General features: G+C 49.9%; 1 protein-coding gene across 1 annotated transcript in view; it reads left to right on the plus strand.

Annotated features, from left to right (window-relative positions):
* SLC4A9 (solute carrier family 4 member 9) overlaps window positions 1-23,409 on the plus strand; it is a 1,068,229-nt gene that overhangs the window by 191,211 nt on the left and 853,609 nt on the right. Inside the window, 1 exon segment of the mRNA XM_082254102.1 lies at window positions 21,431-21,518. Coding sequence (XP_082110228.1) covers window positions 21,431-21,518 — 88 coding nt within the window.

Below are 23,409 nucleotides of genomic sequence, written 5' to 3' on the forward strand. Positions count from 1 at the left end.
CATGAACAGCAAGCACATGGCAGGATGGATTGATCCTTTGCAGGAAAAGAACCAGAAGTCAGTGTTTCAAAAAATTTATGCAAACTCCCTGGGAATGGCCAGGGCTGCAAAAATATTGATGCTGTCATCCGTATAGCTCCACAACTACTGTATATTCCAGAGAATTCTAACAGCTCTCTAGAAAGCAGAGGGAGCTATCAGACTGGCAGCAGCTGAGAATAGTGTTGAGCGAACACGGACTGTATTATTCGTGTTCGTATCGAATAATTGGATTTTTGTTACCCGAACACGAACACGGACACTTTACTGTATATTCGGGTAAAAATCCGTGTTCGGTCGTTTTATTTCCGGGTTTTGCATGCTTTGGCGCTCTTTTCATGGCGGGCTTTCAACAGCCAATCAACAATCGTTTAACTGGTGTGCCTTAAGCCATCCCAGCCATGCCTGCAAATGTCTCAGTAGCTGTGATTGGCCGTCTGAAGCATGTGACCAAGTCTTTATAAGTTCGAGGCAGCCGCAGCGGCGTCATTATGCTGCTTAGATCAGGGACAGAGCACACATCAACGTGCTGGCTGCTGATTAGGGAAAGATAGGCAGGAAAAAACCATTTGTGTCCGGATAGAATTGAGGGACAGGTCGGAGTGTTTAGGCAGGGCGAGTTGTAGGCATTTTAGGGATAGAGTCTGCTGAATTATAGGGTCAGTGTGTTCTACAAACTACAATCGATATTGCTGTGTGGGGTGGGGTCTGCACTTAGTTCTCCTGATCTACGATCTCTTCTCAATCCTGTTAGGGACAGAGTCTGCTGAATTTTAGGGAAAGTGTGTTCTACAAACTACAATCGATATTGCTGTGTGGTGTGGGATAGGAGATAGGCAGGTGTCAGTGATCCACATCCATTTTTCTGTGTGTGGGCTGCAGTGAACACAATCTTTTTGGGGTGCAGTGAACACAATCCTTTTGGAGTGCAGTGAACAAAATCTTTGGGGGGTACAGTGAACACAATCTTTGTGGGGGTACAGTGAACACAATCTTTGTGGGGTGCAGTGAAGACAATCCTTGTGGGGTGCAGTGAAGACAATCCTTGTGGGGTGCAGTGAACAAAATCTTTGGGGGGTACAGTGAACACAATCTTTGTGGGGTGCAGAGAAGACAATCCTTGTGGGGTGCAGTGAACAAAATCTTTGGGGGGGTACAGTGAACACAATCTTTGTGGGGTGCAGTGAACAAAACCTTTGTGGGGTGCAGTGAACACAATCCTTGTGGGGTGCAGTGAAGACAATCCTTGTGGGGTGCAGTGAAGACAATCCTTGTGGGGTGCAGTGAACAAAATCTTTGGGGGGTACAGTGAACACAATCTTTGTGGGGTGCAGTGAACAAAACCTTTGTGGGGTACAGTGAACACAATCTTTGTGGGGTGCAGTGAACAAAACCTTTGTGGGGTACAGTGAACACAATCTTTGTGGGGTGCAGTGAAGACAATCCTTTTGGAGTGCAGTGAACACAATCTTTGTGGGGTACAGTGAACACAATCTTTGTGGGGTGCAGTGAACAAAACCTTTGTGGGGTACAGTGAACACAATCTTTGTGGGGTGCAGTGAACACAATCTTTGTGGGGTGCAGTGAACAAAACCTTTGTGGGGTGCAGTGAACACAACCTTTGTGGGGTACAGTGAACACAATCTTTGTGGGGTGCAGTGAACAAAACCTTTGTGGGGTACAGTGAACACAATCTTTGTGGGGTGCAGTGAACAAAACCTTTGTGGGGTACAGTGAACACAATCTTTGTGGGGTGCAGTGAACAAAACCTTTGTGGAGTGCAGTGAACACAATCTTTGTGGGGTACAGTGAACACAATCTTTGTGGGGTGCAGTGAACACAATCTTTGTGGGGTGCAGTGAACAAAACCTTTGTGGGGTGCAGTGAACACAATCTTTGTGGGGTGCAGTGAAGACAATCCTTGTGGGGTGCAGTGAACAAAATCTTTGGGGGGTACAGTGAACACAATCTTTGTGGGGTGCAGTGAACAAAACCTTTGTGGGGTACAGTGAACACAATCTTTGTGGGGTGCAGTGAAGACAATCCTTTTGGAGTGCAGTGAACAAAATCTTTGTGGGGTACAGTGAACACAATCTTTGTGGGGTGCAGTGAACAAAATCTTTGTGGGGTACAGTGAACACAATCTTTGTGGGGTGCAGTGAAGACAATCCTTGTGGGGTGCAGTGAAGACAATCCTTGTGGGGTGCAGTGAACAAAATCTTTGGGGGGTACAGTGAACACAATCTTTGTGGGGTGCAGTGAACAAAACCTTTGTGGGGTACAGTGAACACAATCTTTGTGGGGTGCAGTGAAGACAATCCTTTTGGAGTGCAGTGAACACAATCTTTGTGGGGTACAGTGAACACAATCTTTGTGGGGTGCAGTGAACAAAACCTTTGTGGGGTACAGTGAACACAATCTTTGTGGGGTGCAGTGAACACAATCTTTGTGGGGTGCAGTGAACAAAACCTTTGTGGGGTACAGTGAACACAATCTTTGTGGGGTGCAGAGAAGACAATCCTTTTGGGGTGCAGTGAACACAATCTTTGTGGGGTACAGTGAACACAATCTTTGTGGGGTGCAGTGAACAAAACCTTTGTGGGGTACAGTGAACACAATCTTTGTGGGGTGCAGTGAACAAAACCTTTGTGGGGTACAGTGAACACAATCTTTGTGGGGTACAGTGAACACAATCTTTGTGGGGTACAGTGAACACAATCTCATACTTCTGAAGCTTTGAGGGTGCTGCCTGTTCTATACTCCTCCTCCTCCTCCTCATCCATCCTTTTAGGTGTACAAACAATAGTAATTGGGGCCTAGTGTGCTTCTGTACGTGTGAAAAACATACACTTTTTTTGATCATATTTCCTATTCCGTTATTCAATAAAAACCTTTGGGGCTCAATTAAATTGCGGAATAGTCTGTGTCGGTACGTGTGAGATCCACCTTTCCAAGTTTTTGGGGTTCATCTTATACTTCTGAAGCTTTGAGGGTGCTGCCTGTTCTATACTCCTCCTCCTCCTCTTCCTCATCCATCCTTTTAGGTGTACAAACAATAGTAATTGGGGCCTAGTGTGCTTCTGTACGTGTGAAAAACATACACTTTTTTTTGATCATATTTCCTATTCCGCTATTCAATAAAAACCTTTGGGGCTCAATTAAATTGCGGAATAGTCTGTGTCGGTACGTGTGAGATCCACCTTTCCAAGTTTTTGGGGTTCATCTCATACTTCTGAAGCTTTGAGGGTGCTGCCTGTTCTATACTCCTCCTCCTCCTCCTCCTCATCCATCCTTTTAGGTGTACAAACAATAGTAATTGGGGCCTAGTGTGCTTCTGTACGTGTGAAAAACATACACTTTTTTGTGATCATATTTCCTATTCCGCTATTCAATAAAAACCTTTGGGGCTCAATTAAATTGCGGAATAGTCTGTGTCTGTACGTGTGAGATCCACCTTTCCAAGTTTTTGGGGTTCATCTCATACTTCTGAAGCTTTGAGGGTGCTGCCTGTTCTATACTCCTCCTCCTCCTCCTCCTCCTCCTCCTCCTCCTCCTCCTCATCCATCCTTTTAGGTGTACAAACAATAGTAATTGGGGCCTAGTGTGCTTCTGTACGTGTGAAAAACATACACTTTTTTTTGATCATATTTCCTATTCCGCTATTCAAAAAAAACCTTTGGGGCTCAATTAAATTGCGGAATAGTCTGTGTCGGTACGTGTGAGATCCACCTTTCCAAGTTTTTGGGGTTCATCTCATACTTCTGAAGCTTTGAGGGTGCTGCCTGTTCTATACTCCTCCTCCTCCTCCTCCTCCTCATCCATCCTTTTAGGTGTACAAACAATAGTAATTGGGGCCTAGTGTACTTCTGTACGTGTGAAAAACATACACTTTTTTTTGATCATATTTCCTATTCCGCTATTCAATAAAAACCTTTGGGGCTCAATTAAATTGCGGAATAGTCTGTGTCGGTACGTGTGAGATCCACCTTTCCAAGTTTTTGGGGTTCATCTCATACTTCTGAAGCTTTGAGGGTGCTGCCTGTTCTATACTCCTCCTCCTCCTCTTCCTCATCCATCCTTTTAGGTGTACAAACAATAGTAATTGGGGCCTAGTGTGCTTCTGTACGTGTGAAAAACATACACTTTTTTTTGATCATATTTCCTATTCCGCTATTCAATAAAAACCTTTGGGGCTCAATTAAATTGCGGAATAGTCTGTGTCTGTACGTGTGAGATCCACCTTTCCAAGTTTTTGGGGTTCATCTCATACTTCTGAAGCTTTGAGGGTGCTGCCTGTTCTATACTCCTCCTCCTCCTCCTCCTCTTCCTCATCCATCCTTTTAGGTGTACAAACAATAGTAATTGGGGCCTAGTGTGCTTCTGTACGTGTGAAAAACATACACTTTTTTTTGATCATATTTCCTATTCCGCTATTCAATAAAAACCTTTGGGGCTCAATTAAATTGCGGAATAGTCGGGGGCGGAGCCAGCGGCCGGCATGTGAAGACGTTCTGAGTGAGAGCTCCGCTGACTGCCTGTGATCCTGTACTCATCCTGCCCGTAAACTCCGTTTTTTCCTTCTGTTGCCTGCTCGGGGGAACCCCTGGACCTGGAAGGACTGTGTTGGAGATGGTCAAATACGGTAAAGCGGCTCCGGTGCCGCCCGGGGACAGACTGGCGCGCTTTGCCTGGGGATCCCAAGATGGCGCCGGTCGCCTGGCGGAGGAGGTGCCGAGGGAGCGGGCTGGTGCGGACGTTGTGGGGGATATCTGGGATGATCCTGAGGCGCCTGAGCCCGCTCCTAGGCCTCCTGGGAAGGGGCATAGACAGAGGGGGAGATCGTTGGATCGGCTGGTGAAGCCGGTCTGTGCTGACAGCGCTGGCTCTCATCCCTCAGCCTCTGGGGAACCGTCCCTGTCCCAAATTATGGAGGCCATACAATTCTGTCGCTCTTCATTGACTGACCAAATCGATGGGCTTAAGATGGAGTTCTCTTTTTTGAAGCATGATCTGGCCAAAGTGAAGGACAGGACGCGTGCAGCGGAGAGGAGGATTCAGGATGTGGAGGCTGTGGTCCGCCCTATGGAGACAACGGTGCAGGTGTCTAAGCAGATAGTGGCGGAACATACGCTGAAGTTGGCGGATATGGAGGATCGCATGCGCCGCAATAACCTCAGGTTTGTGGGGTTTCCCGAGGGTTCGGAGGCCGGGCACCCGGAGGACTTTCTAGAGGGCTGGCTGAAAGCCAACATGGATGCTGCCACCTTCACTAGGCTGTTTGCTATTGAACGGGCCCATAGGATTCCCTCCAAGGCACCGCCAAGGGGGGCCATACCTCGCCCTATGATCGCAAAGTTGGTGCAGGGACAGGGAGAACATTCTGCGGGTGGCCCGTACAGGCCCTGCATTGGAGTTTAATGGATATCGTGTTTCAATTTATCCTGACTTTTCGGCAACAACGCAGAAGCAGAGAGCCAGCTATCAACCTGTGAAACGGCGTCTCCGAGAACTTAATTTGGGGTACAGTATGCTGTACCCGGCCAAGCTGCGGGTGGTGGAAGGGGGCAAGGCCCACTTCTTCAATAATCCGACGGAGGCGTCTGCGTGGCTTGATGCGAGGGGCCCTGGAGCCCGGCGTGGGTCCCCTGGGAGATCCTGAGTGTGGCTTGACCTGCCTACTGCTGTACCATGATTCTGCTCGGCTGGAGTTTGTGTGACTGTGAATGGAGTTTTTTTTTACAGGTGGTTGGAGGGACTCTTTTTTCTCCTGGTTTTTTTTTCCTTTTTTTTCCTTCTGTTTTTTTCTGCTCCCTTTTTTTTTTTTTTTTTTTCTCTGGCCTCAAGGACCTTTTTTTTGAACACTTGGCTCGCTGCTGAACTGTGTAGGGGGGGGGGGGGGGGGTTTGGGTTTTTTTTCTTTGGTAAACCTAAGGACTGTGGACCTGATGTTGTGGGGGGGCTGGTCCGAGTGATCTTGGGGAGGGGGAGGGGTGGTATTGCACTTCTGAGGTAGAGACTCTGGTGTTTTTTCTAGTTTTGTGTTTTGGGAATGAAGCACTTGGCGGGTTTGGGGCTGGGTGCAGGGAGGGGGGTGGGGAGGGAGTGGGATGGGGCTCTTGTTTTTTCCATTTCAGGTGACTGGGGGAACTCGGATGGGACTCTGCCATGTGGGGGGACCTGTATTTACTGTGATCTGGTGATATGGGAATGTCTGCTGCTTGATGGAGGAGAGGATCCTGGAGTTGGGGCTGAGTGGGAGGGCCCTGGAGGATGTGGTGGGAGGAGTGTTCTGCTGTCTGGAAATGCACATGATGGCTGAGCGTCTGAAAGTGGTGTCCTGGAATGTCCGGGGCTTGAACTCGAAATTTAAACGTTCATTGATTTTTGATTATCTTAAGGCGCATAAGCCGCATCTGATTCTGTTGCAGGAAACTCATCTACAAGGCTCCAGGATCCTCTCCTTGAAGAGGGCGCATATTGCTAGCATGTATCATTCAACGTACTCCTCTTATGCGAGAGGGGTCTCTATTTTGGTAACGAAAGCAATGCCTATCACGATACAAATGGTTAAAACTGATGTGTTTGGGAGGTATGTGATCCTGGTCATCAAGGTGTGCCTACAAATACTGACAGTTGTAAATGTTTATGTGCCTCCTCCATTCTCCTTGGCCCTGATGGATGTGATTTTCAAGGCAACCATGGAGGTGGCGGAGGGACAAGTGTACATTATGGGGGATTTTAATGCTGTCTCTGACCCGGAGCTTGACAGGCTGAGGGGTAAGGCCGGTTCTCCGGCTCCTTTGGCGAGGTGGTTGGCCTCTTCTGGTTTTCGGGATGTTTGGAGACACACTCACCCGTTGGCCCGGGAGTTTTCGTGCTACTCGGAGACATATAAGTCACTGTCTCGGGTGGACACCGTCCTCGCCGAGGAGGCGGGATTGGGTCTGGTGGACTCGGTGGAATATTTGCCGAGAGTCCACTCGGATCACTCTCCCCTGGCTCTCACTCTTCGGGTGGGGTTTAGGGAGGGGGTACGTCAGTGGAGGATGGAGGCCAGTTGGTTACAGGAGGAATATATTAAGATTGCTTGTTCACGGGCCATAGCCAACTACTGGGTGGAGAACGGGGAGTATGGGGAACCTCAGCTTCAATGGGAGGCCTTTAAGGCTACCTTGAGGGGGGTTTTCATGACCGAATTGAAAAGCTTTAGGAGACAACTGGCCTCTACTAGGGCGGAAAAGGAGCTGGTGGTTTCTAGGACTGAGATGGACTATGTGGGTGCTCCGGACCCGGAGGGGTTGCTTAGTTGGAGACAGGCGACCAGAGACCTACAGATGTTCCTGACTGACCAGACGACCAAAACTATGTTGGCCCAGCGGCGGAGGGTATTTGAGTTTGGGGACAAGAATGGGCGGATGTTGGCCTTTCTGGCTCGCTCGGAGCATGCGCTGGTGCATGTTGGCTGTGTGCTGGGCGAACAGGGTAGGGAAGTTAGGGATACTGCTGGGATACTTCGAGAATTTACTCGCTACTATGAGGACCTATATAAATCGGGTCTGGCCCGGGACCGGGCGGAGCTCGATGACTATCTGCAGGGTGTGGAGTTCCCGCAGTTGTCGGCTGAGGAGGTCAGTTTCCTGGATAAGGGACTTACTGTGGGGGAGGTGGGAAGGGCCATTGCGTCCTTCTCCCCCCGGAAGTCCCCTGGTCTGGATGGGATGCCGTCGGAATGGTATCACACCTTTAGGGAGGAGTTGTCGCCCCGTTTGCTGCACTTGTACGATTCTGCGCGGAAAGGGGGGGTTCTGCCTCTTTCTATGAGAGAGGCATTGGTGGTGCTTATCCCGAAACCGGGGAAGGACCCGAGAGATTGTGGGGCGTACAGACCAATCTCGTTGATTAATGTTGACACCAAAATTTTGGCCAAAGTTCTAGCTATGAGGCTGCAGACGGTTATCCTGAAATTGATTAGGGCGGATCAGACGGGCTTTATGCCGGGGCGGTGTGCGCAGATGAATGTGCGGCGTCTTTTTGTCAATCTTCAGGCTCAACATGACGTGTGCGGGGAACGGGTGGTGGCCTCTTTGGACACTCAGAAGGCCTTCGACTCGGTGGAGTGGCCGTATCTATTCCGGGTGCTGGAGGCGTACGGTTTCGGCCCGGTTTTTCGCTCCTGGGTTCAATTGCTGTATACAGAGCCTCTGATGAGGGTTAGGGTTAATGGACAGATCTCTGAGCCCTTCCGGATGCATAGGGGGACCAGACAGGGATGTCCTTTGTCACCCCTGCTCTTCGCCCTGGCTATGGAACCTCTGGCGATGAGATTGCGGGAGAGTGTGGTTTTCAGAGGGTTGAGGGTGGGCTCTATGGAGGAACGGGTCTCATTATATGCGGACGATATGCTGTTGTACTTGCAGGATCCGGGACCTTCCTTGACCTATGCCATCAGTGTGATTCGGGAGTTTGGGGAGTACTCTGGGTTCTGTATCAATTGGGCCAAGTCATCTCTCTTTCCACTGGACGAGGGGGTTGTGGCTCCGGCTGGGTGCCCGATCCCCCTGTCCAGTTCCTTTAAATATCTGGGAATCGTGTTTCAGATGCCGATATCTGGGTTTTTGGAGACCAATCTTGCTCCTATTGTGAAGGCCTTTCGGGAAAGGGTGGAACGGTGGCGGTCCCTCCCCCTCTCGCTGCTGGGCAGAGTAAATCTTTTTAAGATGATTTTTTTGCCCAAATTCTTATACATCCTGTCGAATTCTCCGGTCTATGTTCCGAGGAAGGTTTTCCGGAGGATCGACGCAATCCTTACCACCCTGCTGTGGGGTAGTAGACCCTCTAGGGTGGCTTTGTCGGTGCTCAAGTGCCCGGTGGCGAGGGGGGGATTGGCGGTACCGGACTTGCGGTCCTATTACTTTGCAGCACAATTGGTCTTTCTGCATTGGCGGTTTTCTCCGCAGGTGCCTAACGCGACGGTAGAGGTGGAGGCGGCACTTGCCTCCTCATTTGAATCGCTGATCAATGTTTTGTACAGGGGGGGGGCTCCTGGGCGGAATTTGGGGTCGGTGATGGGGTTGCCTGGGAGGATTTTTCGGATTTGTGCTCGGAAGCTGGGGGATGCTTCGTTGGAGTCATCTCCGAATGCTCCGTTGTGGTTCAACCCATCGCTGCGGGAGCTTGCTAGCCTGCAAGATGGGGGACAGTGGGCCAGGTTTGGCCTTAAATATTTGCATCAATTGTTTTATCAGGGCAAGATGGTGTCATTCATGCAGTTGAGAGACAGCTTTGGGATTCCCGGGACGTGGCGCTTCAGATATCTGCAACTCCAGCATGCGGTGCGGGCGCAGTTCGGGGGGGGGAGGTGGTCTTGGCTAACCCCTCTCTTGAGACTGTGCTGCTGGATCCGGAGCCTTTGAAACGGATCTCTAGATTCTATGGGGCGCTGGGTCCTGGGGGTCCTGGGGTGGTAGATAGGGCCAGAGTTAGATGGCTAGCTTTTATACCGGAATTGACGGAGGAACGCTGGGAGGAGGTTTTGGAGACGTACCTTGGTACGGTTATCTCGTCTACTGATAAGATGATCCAATTGCGATATCTTCATCAGACATATTACACTCCGGCCCGCCTGTTTTCCATGCGCAAGAGGGATTCTGCTGTGTGCCATAAATGTTCAGGGGGTAGGGGGTCCCTTTTGCACATGGTGTGGGATTGTCCTAAGGTGAGACCCTTGTGGTCTCAAATTACGAAGTTTATGGAGGAGAACTTTGGACTCCCGAATATTTGCTCGCCCCTGGTGTGCCTTCTGGGGGTAATAGAGGTGGAGGGACTAGATATGGCCACTAAGTTATTTATCCGCATCCTTTTCTTTTGTGCGCGGAAGTTAATCGCCAGGAGGTGGATCTATACTGAGGTGTTGTCCCTAGACATGTGGAAGAGGGTGGTGAATGCGGACATTGTGCTATATAAGATGACTTATGAGGCTAGGGGGTCCCCTAAGAAGTTTAGGAAAGTTTGGTACCGCTGGGTGGACTCCGATGCTACTTTGGTGGCTACGCCTTCTGACCGACTTTAAGGACAGTGGACCTGTAATGGGGGGGGTTGGGGGCTCTGGACACTTCTCAGGCATGGGTTTCTTAGACGACTGCGGGCCCGGCTAGGTTGGGAATGTTATTGTAGAGAGGTTCTCTGGGGGGGTCACCTGAAGGGGGGGGGGGGAGATGGGCGGAGTTCTGCTCGTTTGGTCGCCCGCTGGTTCTTCCTCGGGGGGATCAGAGAGGTGACTGGGGTGTTGGTTCTGTTTGGGGGGCAAGGGCAAGTTTTTTTATTAGGTAGTGTGTTTCAAATAAAAATGGGGTCCGGCTACTCGCTCGGTCCGTGGGATATTGGAGTTTATAAATCCAGGGGATAATCTTTTGTTGTTCTACTGTTCCTGACTGTATTGCCATGTGCCCCTTGGAGAATGCTGAGTGATGGTTATAATGTTTCATTGTGTTGTACTGTTGTGGACTGTGTGTTTATGCTGGACTTCAATAAAAATCTTTTAAAAAAAAAAAAAAAAATTGCGGAATAGTCTGTGTCTGTACGTGTGAGATCCACCTTTCCAAGTTTTTGGGGTTCATCTCATACTTCTGAAGCTTTGAGGGTGCTGCCTGTTCTATACTCCTCCTCCTCCTCCTCCTCATCCATCCTTTTAGGTGTACAAACAATAGTAATTGGGGCCTAGTGTGCTTCTGTACGTGTGAAAAACATACACTTTTTTTTGATCATATTTCCTATTCCGCTATTCAATAAAAACCTTTGGGGCTCAATTAAATTGCGGAATAGTCTGTGTCGGTACGTGTGAGATCCACCTTTCCAAGTTTTTGGGGTTCATCTCATACTTCTGAAGCTTTGAGGGTGCTGCCTGTTCTATACTCCTCCTCCTCCTCATCCATCCTTTTAGGTGTACAAACAATAGTAATTGGGGCCTAGTGTGCTTCTGTACGTGTGAAAAACATACACTTTTTTTTGATCATATTTCCTATTCCGCTATTCAATAAAAACCTTTGGGGCTCAATTAAATTGCGGAATAGTCTGTGTCGGTACGTGTGAGATCCACCTTTCCAAGTTTTTGGGGTTCATCTCATACTTCTGAAGCTTTGAGGGTGCTGCCTGTTCTATACTCCTCCTCCTCCTCATCCATCCTTTTAGGTGTACAAACAATAGTAATTGGGGCCTAGTGTGCTTCTGTACGTGTGAAAAACATACACTTTTTTTTGATCATATTTCCTATTCCGCTATTCAATAAAAACCTTTGGGGCTCAATTAAATTGCGGAATAGTCTGTGTCTGTACGTGTGAGATCCACCTTTCCAAGTTTTTGGGGTTCATCTCATACTTCTGAAGCTTTGAGGGTGCTGCCTGTTCTATACTCCTCCTCCTCCTCCTCCTCATCCATCCTTTTAGGTGTACAAACAATAGTAATTGGGGCCTAGTGTGCTTCTGTACGTGTGAAAAACATACACTTTTTTTTGATCATATTTCCTATTCCGCTATTCAATAAAAACCTTTGGGGCTCAATTAAATTGCGGAATAGTCTGTGTCGGTACGTGTGAGATCCACCTTTCCAAGTTTTTGGGGTTCATCTCATACTTCTGAAGCTTTGAGGGTGCTGCCTGTTCTATACTCCTCCTCCTCCTCCTCCTCATCCATCCTTTTAGGTGTACAAACAATAGTAATTGGGGCCTAGTGTGCTTCTGTACGTGTGAAAAACATACACTTTTTTTGATCATATTTCCTATTCCGCTATTCAATAAAAACCTTTGGGGCTCAATTAAATTGCGGAATAGTCTGTGTCGGTACGTGTGAGATCCACCTTTCCAAGTTTTTGGGGTTCATCTCATACTTCTGAAGCTTTGAGGGTGCTGCCTGTTCTATACTCCTCCTCCTCCTCTTCCTCATCCATCCTTTTAGGTGTACAAACAATAGTAATTGGGGCCTAGTGTGCTTCTGTACGTGTGAAAAACATACACTTTTTTGTGATCATATTTCCTATTCCGCTATTCAATAAAAACCTTTGGGGCTCAATTAAATTGCGGAATAGTCTGTGTCGGTACGTGTGAGATCCACCTTTCCAAGTTTTTGGGGTTCATCTCATACTTCTGAAGATTTGAGGGTGCTGCCTGTTCCATACTCCTCTTCCTCATCCTCCCTTTTCCAGTGGGAATAGAAAGGATGTCAGCAGGGGAAAGGACAGGCATCAGCAGAGGATAGAGGATGGGGCACAGGATGAGGAGGAGGAGGATGAAGAGGTAACATTTCAAAGGCTTTCAGGGCAGTCATTCGCAAGGGGCTCCGAGGGTGGGTTCCTGCACACACAAACGCCAGGGACACAATTGTCCAGCAGGGGCACAGTTCTGGAGGATGAGGAGGATGAGGAGGAGGAGGAGCTGGAGGAGGAGATGGAACCATGTTCACAGCAGGGTGGCACCCAGGCCAGCTCATGGCCATCACTGGTGCGTGGCTGGGGGGATACAGAGGACACGGACGATACACCTCCCACAGAGGACAGCCTTTCGTCGCCTCTGGGCAGCCTGGCACACATGAGCGATTACATGCTGCAGTGTCTCCACAACGACCGCCGAGTTGCCCACATTCTAACTTGTGCTGATTACTGGGTGGCCACGCTGCTGGATCCCCGTTACAAGGACAACGTACCGTCCTTAATTCACTCACTGGAGCGCGATCGCAAGATGCGCGAGTACAAGCGCACGCTGGTAGACGCGATGCTGCTGGCATTCCCATCTGACAGCAGGGCCACAGTGGAAGCACAAGGCAGAGGAGGAGGAGGAGGAGGTCGCCAACTCAACCAGGGCACCGCCAGCACCTCAGAAGGCAGGGTTAGCATGGCCGAAATGTGGAAAAGCTTTGTCAGCACGCCACAACAAACAGCAGCACCAGCAGCTCATATGGAACGTCTTAGCAGGAGGCAGCATTTTACCAACATGGTGGAGCAGTATGTGTGCACACGCCTACATGTAGTGAATGAGGGGTCTGCCCCCTTCAACTTCTGGGTCTCCAAATTGGGCACATGGCCTGAGCTTGCCCTTTACGCCTTGGAGGTGCTGGCGTGCCCTGCAGCCAGTGTATTATCTGAACGGGTATTTAGCACGGCTGGGGGTGTTATAACAGACAAGCGCAGCCGCCTGTCCAGAGACAATGTGGACAAGCTCACGTTCATTAAAATGAACCAGGCATGGATCCCACGGGACTTTTCCGTACCTTGTGCAGAATAGCAATGGATACCGACCTTACCCAGCCATTGTTCCTTTTTTGCTCTTTCTCACTCTTTTGGGGTGTACCCTCATTTAAAATTTGTGAAAAGGAGCAGTGTTGGCTACCTCGTCCTCCTCCTCAGGGCCAGATTAACGTGGGGGCTATTGGAGCTGCAGCTCCATGCAGGCCCCTACCTTTTATATAGGCCCCGGGTTGGCCATATTCACTGTGACCGCTCTTCTGTCACTTGTAAACACAGAAGTCTGGCTTCTATGCTCGCTTCCCCAGGCAGCACCCTCAGAACCTCCCCACACAGCGCGAAGGCCAGACAAGGAGGGACAGTTGCCGATGCATGGATGTGTTTATGGGCTTCAGAGACAGCATCCCATGTTGAATTAGGCATGCATGGCTGCACCCTTCCTCCTCTGGGTGCATGCCAAGGCACGGCCCTTAAGGCCCTTCAAAATCCTCAGCACCAAGACCATGATGCTCTTAATCCGGCCCTGGTCCTCCTCCACCGCCGCTTCCACCTACACCGCCCATAGGTGTGCGCAGCCTATTGCATTAGGGTGTGCACCCCAAAGTTGAAATACACATGCATGTGTTTGCCTACATGTACATGGCCCCGATACATTACTCTCCCTGCTGGCAAAGAGAAAGAGAGCAGAGCAGGTGCGAGGGAGATCTTTCCCATCTCCTCACTGGCAAACAGAGCGATAATGCTATGTGCCCTAGGTGATTAGGGTGTGCCCAGGTACACCAGGCACACCCTGTGCGCACGCCTATGACACCGCCACATCCACCACCACCTCAACCTCCCTCCTACTCCATATGGGCCTCGTCCTTCAGAGATGAAGAACATTGTTTTATTTTTCAGTTTTTTTTTTGTTGTTTTAAGTTATTTCCCTATCCACATTTGTTTGCAGAGCACTTGCCATGCTCTTAACTACGTTTTGCTGCCATTTGCAGCACTCTAGCCCTTTCCATTGGTGTTTTAGAGCCATTTTAGTGCCTTAAAGTTCGGGTCCCCATTGACTTCAATGGGGTTCGGTGTCCGGGAAAAGTTCGGTAAAAGTCCGGGACACGGACCCGGACTTTTTTTTAAAGTTCGGCCGAACCCGTCGAACACGGACATCTAGGTGTCCGCTCAACCCTAGCTGAGAACAGTGAAATGAACTAATTAATCAGCTGTACTGATTACAGTGAGCATAACTAAATCTACCTGACACAGGGGTTGGCAACCTCCGGAACGAGTGCCAGACATGGCATGCTGCCACATTTATTCTGGCACATGAAGCATGCCTTGGACACCCACCTCATATGCATCAGCAAAGCTGGCCGGCAGTTGTGGCTGGGTACATCAAGAGGGAGCACTGCTGGAATCGTCTCATTTCCCACCTGCCTCCGTTCCCGCCCCCTCACTTGGCTTGCCTACAAATGACATTGAAGCAGTGGATGGCCAGATCTAGGGGGTGGTGTGCCATGGATGATGTGCCTTGGTTGGTAAGCTCTTGCTCCTCGTCCTTGTACTTGACACAGGACATGTAGCTGAGCGGCTCTTCCCGTACTGCACACAGCTAATCTGATTCTTCTCCAGACACAATCTCTATCAGCACAGCGTGTAGCTGTCGGTTGCAGATCTGACCTGTGAAATCCTTTTTCCGGTCAGAAAGGCCAGCTACACACTGTGCAAATCCAGGTTGTACCAGGGAAAGAATGATATCTTAGCTGTGTACAGTGTTGGGAGGAGCAGCTCTGCTGAATACACTGTCAGCAGTGATCCCATCCTCTGCCCTGCTGACACACGTCCTCTGCCCTGCTGACGTCCATTCTCTGCCCTGCTGAATCCTGTGCTCTGCCCTGCTGACACTAATCCTCTGCCCTGCTAATGCCCATCCTCTGCCCTACTGATCCCTGTCTTCTACTTTGGTGACCCCTGTCCTCTGACCCGCTGACGCTTGTCCTCTGCCCAACTGATCCCTATCTTCTACTTTGCTGACCCCATTCCTCTGCCTGCTGACCTCAGTCCTCTGCCTTGCTGACTCCAGTCCTCTGCCCTGTTGATGCCTATCCAATCCCCTGCTGATGCCCGTCCTTTGCCCTGATGACGCCCTTCTGATCCCTGTCCTCTACCCTGCTAACCCCTGTCCTCTGCCCTGCTGATCCCAGTCCTCTGCCCTGCTGACACCCATCTTATCCTCTGCTGATGCCTGTCCTTTCCCCTGCTGACATCCTTTCTATTCCCTGCTGACGCCTGTCTTCTCCCTTACTGATCCTCTGTACACTGTCTTGCTGACCCTAGTCCTCTACCCTGTTGATGCCTATCATACGCCATGCTGATGCCCGTCCTCTGCCCTGATGATGCCCATCCTCTGCCCTGCTAACGCCCATCCACTGTCCTGCTGACACCCTAATGATCCCTGTCCTCTACCTTGCTGACCCCTGTCCTCTGCAGTGTTGATGCACATCCTCTGCCCTGTTGATCCCCGTCTTCTACTTTGCTGACCCCTGTCCTCTGCCCTGCTGACACCCTACTGATTGCTGTCTTCTACCATGTTGACCCAAGTCCTCTGCCCTGCTGATGCCTGTCTTCTGCCCTGCTGACACCCATCCTCTGCCCTACTGATTCCTGTTTTCTGGCCTGCTGACCCCAGTCCTCTGCCCTGTTGACACCCTACTGATCTCTGTCCTCTACCCTGCTGACCTCTGTCCTCTGCCATGCTGATGCCCATCCTCTGACCTGCTGATGCATGTCTTCTGCCCTGATGATGCCCATCCTCTGCCCTACTGATGCTGCCCTGATAACCACCTACTGATTCCTGTCCTCTACCCTGCCGACCCCTGTCCTGTGCCCTGCTGACCCATGTCCACTGTCCTGCTGATGCCTGTCTTCTGCCCTGCTGATGCTCATCCTCTGCTGTACTGATCCTTGTCTTCTGCCCTGTTGACCCCAGTCCTCTGCCCTGTTGACACCCATCCTCTGGCCTACTGACGCTCATCCAATCCCCTGATAACACCTGTCTTCTGCCCTGGTAAAGCCTGTGCTCTGCCCTGTTGACCCCAGTTCTCTGCCCTGCTGATACCCCTCCTATTCCCCGAGAAGCCCATCCTATCCCCTGCTGACGTCAGTTCTATTCCCTGCTGATGCTTGTCCTCTGCCCTACTGATCCCTGTCCTCTACCCTGCTAACCTCTGACCCCTGCTCTGCTGACACCTGTACACTGTCTTGCTGACCCCAGTCCTCTGCCCTGTTAAAGCCTATCCTACGTCCTGCTGATGCCTGTCTTCTGCCTTGATGACACCCATCCTCTGCCCTGCTGATGCCCGTCCTCTGCCTTGCTGACCCCTACTGATCCTTGCCCTCTACCCTGCAGACCCCTGTTCTCTGCCCTGCTGATGCTCATCCTCTGTCCTGCTGATGGTCATCCTCTGCCCTATTGATCCCTGTCTTTTTCTTTGCTGACCCCCCGTCCTCTGCCCTGCTGACCCCAGTCCTCTGCCCTGCTGATTCTACATCCTATCCCCTTCTGACAAACATTCTATTCCCTGCTAACACCTGTGCTCTGCCCTGCTGACGCCTGTCCTCTGCTCTACTGATCCCTGTCCTCTGCCCTGCTGATGCTCGTCCTCTGCCCTACTGATCCCTGTTTTCTACTTTGCTGACACCATTTCTCCGCCTCATTGACACCTTTCCTCTGCTCTACTGATACCTGTCTTCTACTTTGCTGACCCCGTCCTCTGCCCTGCTGACGCCTGTCCTTTGCCCTTCTGATGCCTGTATTTTGCCCTGCTGATCCCATGCACTGCTGACACCCGTACAATCCCTTGCTGATGCCTATCCTTAGCCCTGCTGACGCCTGTTCTCTGCCCTGCTGACCCCAGTCTTCTGTCCTGCTGACGCCCATCCTATCCCCTGCTGATGCCCATTCTATCATCTTGACCCATATCCTCTGCCCTTCTGGCCCCTGTACACTGTCCTGCTGATGCCTGTCCTCTATCCTACTGATCCCATGCCCTGCTGATGCCTGTCCTCCTCCCTGCTGATGCCCGTTCAATCCGCTGCTGACATACGTCCTCTGCCCTGGTGAAGTCTGTACTTTGCCTTACTTTGCCTTGCTGACCCCAGTCCTCTGCCCTGCTGACACCCTTCCTGTCCCCTGCTGATGCTTGTCCTATCCCCTGCTGACACCTGCGGCGGGTTGATATGAGGTGTGAAGGTGCAGGAATTGGGTTAACCTGAAGTGTGAAGGTGCAGGAATTGGGGCTGATATGAGGTGGGAAGGTGCAGGAGTTGGTGTGATATGAGGTGTTTAGGTGCAGAAATGTTGGTAATCTTAGGTGTGAAGAATCAGGAATTGGGTTGATTTGAGGTGGGAAGGCGTAAAGCTCAAAATCATTTCTTACTGTTATTCAAGTCATTTACAGCATTTAGTTTATAAAAAATCCTTTTCATGATTTAGTGTGTGGAGTTGGCCTTTTTTATGTATATGCAGTGGCGTAGCGTGGGTTGTCAGCACCCGGGGCAAGGGAAGTAATTTGCGCCCCCTAACCCCCAGGATTTTAGCACTCGAGTCTCTTAGATTAGTTAAAGAAACCCTTACCCCCTAAGCACATGTATTGTTTGTTATGAAAATACTGATGAAATTAAAGTAAAATGCATCTAAATACAAGTTTATTTTCACTTTATTGAGTGCGAACATGCATTACACATTCTCCACATTTTCAGCAGGTCTATGAATACATTGTAAGTGAAAAAATAAATAATTTCAATGCAGACAGACCAGTGTGCCCCCTTTCAATGCAGACAGACCAGTGTGCCCCCTTTCAATGCAGAGTGACCAGCGTGCCCCGTTTCAATGCAGAGTGACCAGCGTGCCCCCTTTCAATGCAGAAAGACTAGCGTGCCCCCTTTCAATGCAGAGAGACCAGCGTGCCCCCTTTCAATGCAGAATGACCAGCGTACCCCCTTTCAATGCAGAATGACCAGCGTGCCCCCTTTAAATGCAGAATGACCAGCGTGCCCCCTTTCAATGCAGAGTGACCAGCGTGCCCCCTTTCAATGCAGAGTGACCAGCGTGCCCGCTTTCAATGCAGAGTGACCAGCGTGCCCGCTTTCAATGCAGAGTGACCAGCGTGCCCGCTTTCAATGCAGAATGACCAGCATGCCCCCTTTCAATGCAGAGTGACCAGCGTGCCCCCTTTCAATGCAGAGTGACCAGCGTGCCCCCTTTCAATGCAGAATGACCAGCGTGCCCCCTTTCAATGCAGAGAGACCAGCGTGCCCCCCATCAATGTAGAATGACCAGCGTGCCCCCATCAATGCAGAATGACCAGCGTGCCCCCATCGATGCAGAATGACCAGCGTGCCCCCTATCAATGCAGAATGACCAGCGTGCCCCCTTTCAATGCAGAGAGACCAGCGTGCCCCCTTTCAATGCAGAGAGACCAGCGTGCCCCCTTTCAATGCAGAGAGACCAGCATGCCCCCCTTCAATGCAGAGAGACCAGCGTGCCCCCTTTCAATGCAGAGAGACCAGCGTGCCCACTTTCAATGCAGAGAGACAAGCGTGCCCCTTTTCAATGCAGAGACACCAGCGTGCCCCCTTTCAATGCAGAATGACCAGCGTGCCCCCTTTCAATGCAGAATGACCAGCGTGCCCCCTTTCAATGTAGAATGACCAGCGTGCCCCCTTTCAATGCAGAATGACCAGCGTGCCCCCTTTCAATGCAGAGTGACCAGCGTGCCCGCTTTCAATGCACATTGACCAGCGTGCCCGCTTTCAATGCAGAGTGACCAGCGTGCCCGCTTTCAATGCAGAGTGACCAGCGTGCCCGCTTTCAATGCAGAATGACCAGCGTGCCCCCTTTCAATGCAGAATGACCAGCGTGCCCCCTTTCAATGCAGAGTGACCAGCGTGCCCCCTTTCAATGCAGAATGACCAGCGTGCCCCCTTTCAATGCAGAATGACCAGCGTGCCCCCTTTCAATGCAGAGAGACCAGCGTGCCCCCCATCAATGTAGAATGACCAGTGTGCCCCCATCAATGCAGAATGACCAGCGTGCCCCCATCGATGCAGAATGACCAGCGTGCCCCCTATCAATGCAGAATGACCAGTGTGCCCCCTTTCAATGCAGAGAGACCAGCGTGCCCCCTTTCAATGCAGAGAGACCAGCGTGCCCCCCTTCAATGCAGAGAGACCAGCGTGCCCCCTTTCAATGCAGAGAGACCAGCGTGCCCCCTTTCAATGCAGAGAGACCAGCGTGCCCACTTTCAATGCAGAGAGACCAGCGTGCCCACTTTCAATGCAGAGAGACCAGCGTGCCCCCTTTCAATGCAGAGAGACCAGCGTGCCCCCTTTCAATGCAGAGAGACCAGCGTGCCCCCCTTCAATGCAGAGAGACCAGCGTGCCCCCTTTCAATGCAGAGAGACCAGCGTGCCCCCTTTCAATGCAGAGAGACCAGCGTGCCCCCCTTCAATGCAGAGAGACCAGCGTGCCCCCCTTCAATGCAGAGAGACCAGCGTGCCCCCTTTCAATGCAGAGAGACCAGCGTGCCCCCTTTCAATGCAGAGAGACCAGCGTGCCCACTTTCAATGCAGAGAGACAAGCGTGCCCCTTTTCAATGCAGAGAGACCAGCGTGCCCCCTTTCAATGCAGAGAGACCAGCGTGCCCCCTTTCAATGCAGAGAGACCAGCGTGCCCACTTTCAATGCAGAGAGACAAGCGTGCCCCTTTTCAATGCAGAGACACCAGCGTGCCCCCTTTCAATGCAGAATGACCAGCGTGCCCCCTTTCAATGCAGAATGACCAGCGTGCCCCCTTCAATGCAGAGAGACCAGCGTGCCCCCTTCAATGCAGAGAGATCATCGTGCCCCCTTTCAATGCAGAATGACCAGCGTGCCCTCTTCAATGCAGAGAGACCAGCGTGCCCCCTTCAATGCAGAGAGATCATCATGCCCCCTTCAATGCAGAATGACCAGTGTGCCCCCTTCAATGCAGAGAGACCAGTATGCCCCCATTCAATGCAGAGTGACCAGCGTGCCCTGCCCCGCTTCAATGCAGAGAGATCATCGTGCCCCTTTCAATGCAGAGTGACCAGCGTGCCCCCTCCAATGCAGAGAGACTTACCTGCAGTGTCGGCTTCTCCTCAGTTCCCCGTGTCTCCTCGAGTCCTCCCGCCTCCTCCTAGGCCAATGGCATGCGTTCGCCTGCCGGCCAATCAGGAAGCGGATCTCGGACCCACTTCCTGATTGGCCAGGAGGAGGATTTTCATTCGCTATTGTCACACAATGGGTAGGCTAGGGGCGCACTGCTCTGCGCCCCGGGTCCACCCTTTTCTGAAGCCTATTAGAGACTCTGGCTCTAATCAGGGGATTAAAAAAAAAACATTGAATTGAACTCCATGCGTCCGGCGCCCCGCATGTAGATTAGGGGGCTGGACGCATGGATAGGGGGGCTGCGCCCCTGCACCCCCAACTCACCAGCCGCCACTGAATGGACAGGTGAGGCACAGTCCAGCTACGCCCCGCCCCCGATCCGCCATTTTCAGGCATAGTACGGCGCGCTGGACATCTCCCAGCCTAAAGATGGAGGCAGCCGCAGACTGTGTGTGAACTGTGTATGTCAGAGTCAAACAGAGTGACACTGTGGATGCGCCCCCCCAGATGTTGCGCCCGGTGCGGCCACCCCCCCCCCTGCACCCCCCACACTACTCCACTGTGTATATGGCACTCTCAATTTCTTTGAAACTATTTTTCATCACACTTTGCTCAAAAGGTTGCCTCCCCCTGACCTAACACAATAATTACAGCCACATGGGTTACAATGAGGCAAGCTAAATTTGCCTAGCAAAAACACACCAAGCTCCACCAAACACTGTGAGCCAGCACTAAATCTAACTGATCCTAGCACCCATCTAGGAAGGTGCTACATAAACATGCTATATATCAAAGGATAAAGAAATATGGATCAAGGTTGCAACTCCACAAGCTTTATATGAAAAGCTGTAGAACTGACCCTGTCTATATGCTTTGTCAAAATATTGGAAGTGATCAGTGGTAGAGAAATGAATCTCTTAAAGAGTATAACATCAGCACTTAACCAGTTACATGTATTTTTAAATACATATGTTTGCTTTTACAGGTTTATTTTCATCCTGCTGGGTCCAAGAAGCAAGCTTAAAGCATATCATGAAATTGGACGAGCTATGGCCACATTATTAACTGATGAGGTAAATATCAAAGTTAAAATTGACAAATCTTTTCTCACAGGTAATGTTGAAATACGTTTGCAATAAAAATAAACTGACATCTTGTAATGCACGATCTTTTTCTGTTATTGGTAAGTTACAAGTCAATCTTTTGGCTAGGTAAAAAAAAATTGTCATGATCATATGTATTAAGTGCAGAGAAGGGCAACCAAACTGATAAGAGGCATGGAGGACCACAGCTATGAGAAAAGATTAGAGGAACTGAATTTATTCTCTCTTGAGAAGAGGAGATTAAGGGGAGATATGATCAACATGTATAAATACATAAGGGGTCCATATAGTGAACTTGGTGTTGAGTTGTTCACTTTAAGGTCAACACAGAGGACAAGGGGGCACTCTTTATGTCTAGAGGAAAACATATTTCGTCTCCAAATACGGAAAGGTTTCTTCACCGTAAGAGCTGGGAAAATGTGGAATAGACTCCCTCCAAAGGTGGTGCTGGCTAGCTCACTAGATTGCTTTAAAAAAGGTCTGGATTTTTTCCTAGGTGTACATAAGATAAATGGGTACTAAATTGCCTCTCGGGGGATCAGGAAGGAATTTTTTTCCCCTGCTGTAGCAAATTGGACCATGCTTTGCTGTTTTTTTTTTTGCCTTCCTCTGGATCAACTGCGGGTAAAGGATTGTGTATATGGGATTGTATGAGTGGGTTTTCAATAGTTTTTTTTTTTTTGGTTGAACCAGATGGACTTGTGTGTTTTTTAAACCTGACTAACTATGTAACTTCAAAGGGAAGGCACTATGGGGAAAGTAATATTGGGCGTATGCTATAGGCCCCCAAACCAGAGGGAGGAGGGGGAGGCCAACCTCCTTTCACGGATTGGAATGGCAGCAAGGATGGGAAATTTAATTATAATGGGGGACTTTACTTATCCAGATATAGACTGGGCAGAAGGAACCGTGCATTCATCCAAGGCTCGGCAGTTCCTAAATGTTTTGCAGGACAATTTCATGGGTCATGAGATGGTGAACGCACCGACAAGAAACAATGAGGTACTAGACCTACTGATTACCAACAATACTGACCTGATCACGGATATAGAAAATATGGGGCAACTTAGGAAACCGTGACCATATGTCAATTAGTTTCAGTATAAACCATAGTAATAGGAAACACAAGGTAATATAAGGACACTGAATTTCCAAAGAGCCAACTTCCCTAAACTGTGCTTTTTGCTAGACAGTATCACATGGGATAGAACCCTGGGAACAAAGAACATGGAGGAAAAATGGGAGTGCTTCAAGAACATACTAAACAAAGGGATTGGCCAGTGCATTCCAAAGGGAAATCCATTTAAAAGAGCAAAAATAAATCCTGGGTGGCTAAACTCCTACATAAAAATGCATATTAATACTAAAGAAAAGGCCTTTAAAAAATACAAGGCTGAGGGGTTATTGACAGCATTCCAACATTACAAAGAGTGCAATAAGAAATCTAAAGGCAAAATCAAGGCGGCTAAAATAGAACACGAGAGACATATAGCGGAAGAGAGTAAAAAAAAACCCCAAGAAATTCTTTAAGTATATAAATAGTAAGAAAGCGAGACCAGAACACATTGGCCCATAAAAGACGACAAAGGGAATCTGACCACAGAGGACAGAGGGAAGGCGAAAGTGCTAAATAATTTCTTCTCTTCAGTCTTTACAAAAGAATTGGGGGGCTACACTAACCCAGCTTGTAATGTTAAATTAAATACTACATCTCAGGAAGTACCCCCATGGTTAACAGAAAATAGACTTAGATTTAAACTAGAGAAACTTAACATAAATAAATCACCGAGACCGGATGGCTTGCACCCGAGGGTTCTCAAATAACTCAGCCAGGTGATAGCCAGACTGTTATTCTTGATCT

The sequence above is a fragment of the Pelophylax lessonae genome, assembly GCF_965119305.1.
Source record: "Pelophylax lessonae genome assembly, chromosome: 4".
Lineage (NCBI taxonomy): Eukaryota > Metazoa > Chordata > Amphibia > Anura > Ranidae > Pelophylax > Pelophylax lessonae.